This window comes from Cicer arietinum, unplaced genomic scaffold (assembly GCF_000331145.2).
Source record: "Cicer arietinum cultivar CDC Frontier isolate Library 1 unplaced genomic scaffold, Cicar.CDCFrontier_v2.0 Ca_scaffold_2802_v2.0, whole genome shotgun sequence".
Lineage (NCBI taxonomy): Eukaryota > Viridiplantae > Streptophyta > Magnoliopsida > Fabales > Fabaceae > Cicer > Cicer arietinum.
Window position 1 is genome coordinate 573 of NW_027336451.1, and position 1563 is coordinate 2135.

Below are 1563 nucleotides of genomic sequence, written 5' to 3' on the forward strand. Positions count from 1 at the left end.
CGGATGGAATATTGCATCCCCAGGCCCTGTTGACAACATAATAAGAACAGAGCTGGCCTCAAAGGAACTTATACAAGAAGACACAATATCAGAATTTTGATTGGCACATGGAATGTTGGTCAAGGTAGAGCTTTCCAAGATTTAATTTTGTCGTGGTTGGGGTCTGTTGTATCAGACGTTGGCATTGTGGTGGTTGGTTTGCAAGAGGTGGAGATGGGTGCTGGTTTTCTTGCAATGTTTGCTGCAAAAGAAATTGTAAGACTTTATTCACATGCTTAATTATGCATTTGAACATTAAATTAAGTTTTGTGTGAAGCCTTATTTACTTTATATGTAAAACTACCTTATAAATTGTTGGATGATTTTGTGTTCGAAACATAGTTTAGACTTGTACTTAAAAGAAAAAATGTATAGACCCTTAGATAAATGAAAAAAGGCCATGTATACTTATGAACACCTGCACATCATGCGAAGAATGATTTTGTTCAGTTGGTAGACAAAATAGTCTGTTGGCAGGTTATGAAAAGTTTAAGGACCTCTCATGCTGTCACCCAGTTTAAAATATTTTTACTGGCTATTTTAAGATGATGTAAAGTTTAGAAAGCTGCATATTTTCCATTGTGCTTATAGGTTACCATATTAAGTTTGCATATTTAGACAGTGGGAAAACAGTTTTGTCAAAGTTGAAATAAAAAAAAGGAATTTGGTCTAGGAATTTTGTTTAACACTCTCATTAAAGATAGTACTGTATACTGCCACCGTAAAATAATGATGCTTCTTAGTGGTTGCAGCTGTAGTCATTTTATTTTCTAAAAAAGAGAAAGTCAAAATCACTTGTATTTGATTATCAGAAAAGAAACTCATGTATATACAAAGAACAATTTTGTGTAATGTGTATAGTCTATCCATGCATTTACTGTCTATATAACGATTGTAGGTTGGTCTAGAAGGAAGTGCAATGGGGCAGTGGTGGGTGGATACAATAGGAAAGGCCTTGGAAGACGGAAAAGCTTTTGAGCGTATGGGTTCTAGGCAACTTGCTCGCTTGCTTATATCTCTTTGGTAAGTGAGTGTAAACCATTTATATCTCTTTGATAGACTTCCCACTTCTTTATGTAAAGGCTTAGCAGTTCTTTCTCCCTATAATGTACTATGGATTTCTATCTTTGATAGTGTTTCTATGCTTATATTATGAGTTGACATTCCTCAATTAGGGTAAGAAAGAATCTTAGAAAACATGTTGGGGACATTGATGCTGAAGCAGTCCCATGTGGTTTTGGACGTGCAATTGGCAACAAGGTTTGCTTTCATATCCTTGAATACTTGATATTTGTTTGATAATATTATAATATCTAATGCTGCCATTTGAATCCAGGTCTATTTAAATTTTTCATTCATTATATGACATCAAATGAGAAAATCAGAATGCAATGTCGTACAAAGGATAAGTTTGTATAGAAGATCACTTGTGAAGGCCAGTCTTTTGTCAAGAATGATGGAGAAGCACCGGATTATATCCCAAGAGCTGCTTCTGGCTTTTCTAGATGGCTTGAGGTATTGTAT

The 1563-nt window shown here is 35.0% G+C and overlaps 1 protein-coding gene across 1 annotated transcript; it reads left to right on the forward strand.

Moving 5' to 3' along the window:
* Positions 1-671: 671 nt before the first annotated feature.
* LOC140919141 (type I inositol polyphosphate 5-phosphatase 13-like) lies at positions 672-1557 on the forward strand. The gene is made up of 2 exons (XM_073364702.1): positions 672-1062; positions 1215-1557. The coding sequence occupies exons 1-2, from the start codon at positions 959-961 to the stop codon at positions 1336-1338; spliced, it is 228 nt and encodes a 75-aa protein (XP_073220803.1). The 5' UTR covers positions 672-958; the 3' UTR covers positions 1339-1557.
* Positions 1558-1563: the final 6 nt, after the last annotated feature.

Excerpts from the sequence above, each read along its gene's own strand:
- LOC140919141 (XM_073364702.1), top strand. The coding sequence starts at position 959 with ATGGGGCAGTGGTGGGTGGATACAATAGGAAAGGCCTTGGAAGACGGA. Across the intron at positions 1,063-1,214 it reads CGCTTGCTTATATCTCTTTG|GGTAAGAAAGAATCTTAGAA; the intron begins GTAAGTGAGTGT and ends TTCCTCAATTAG.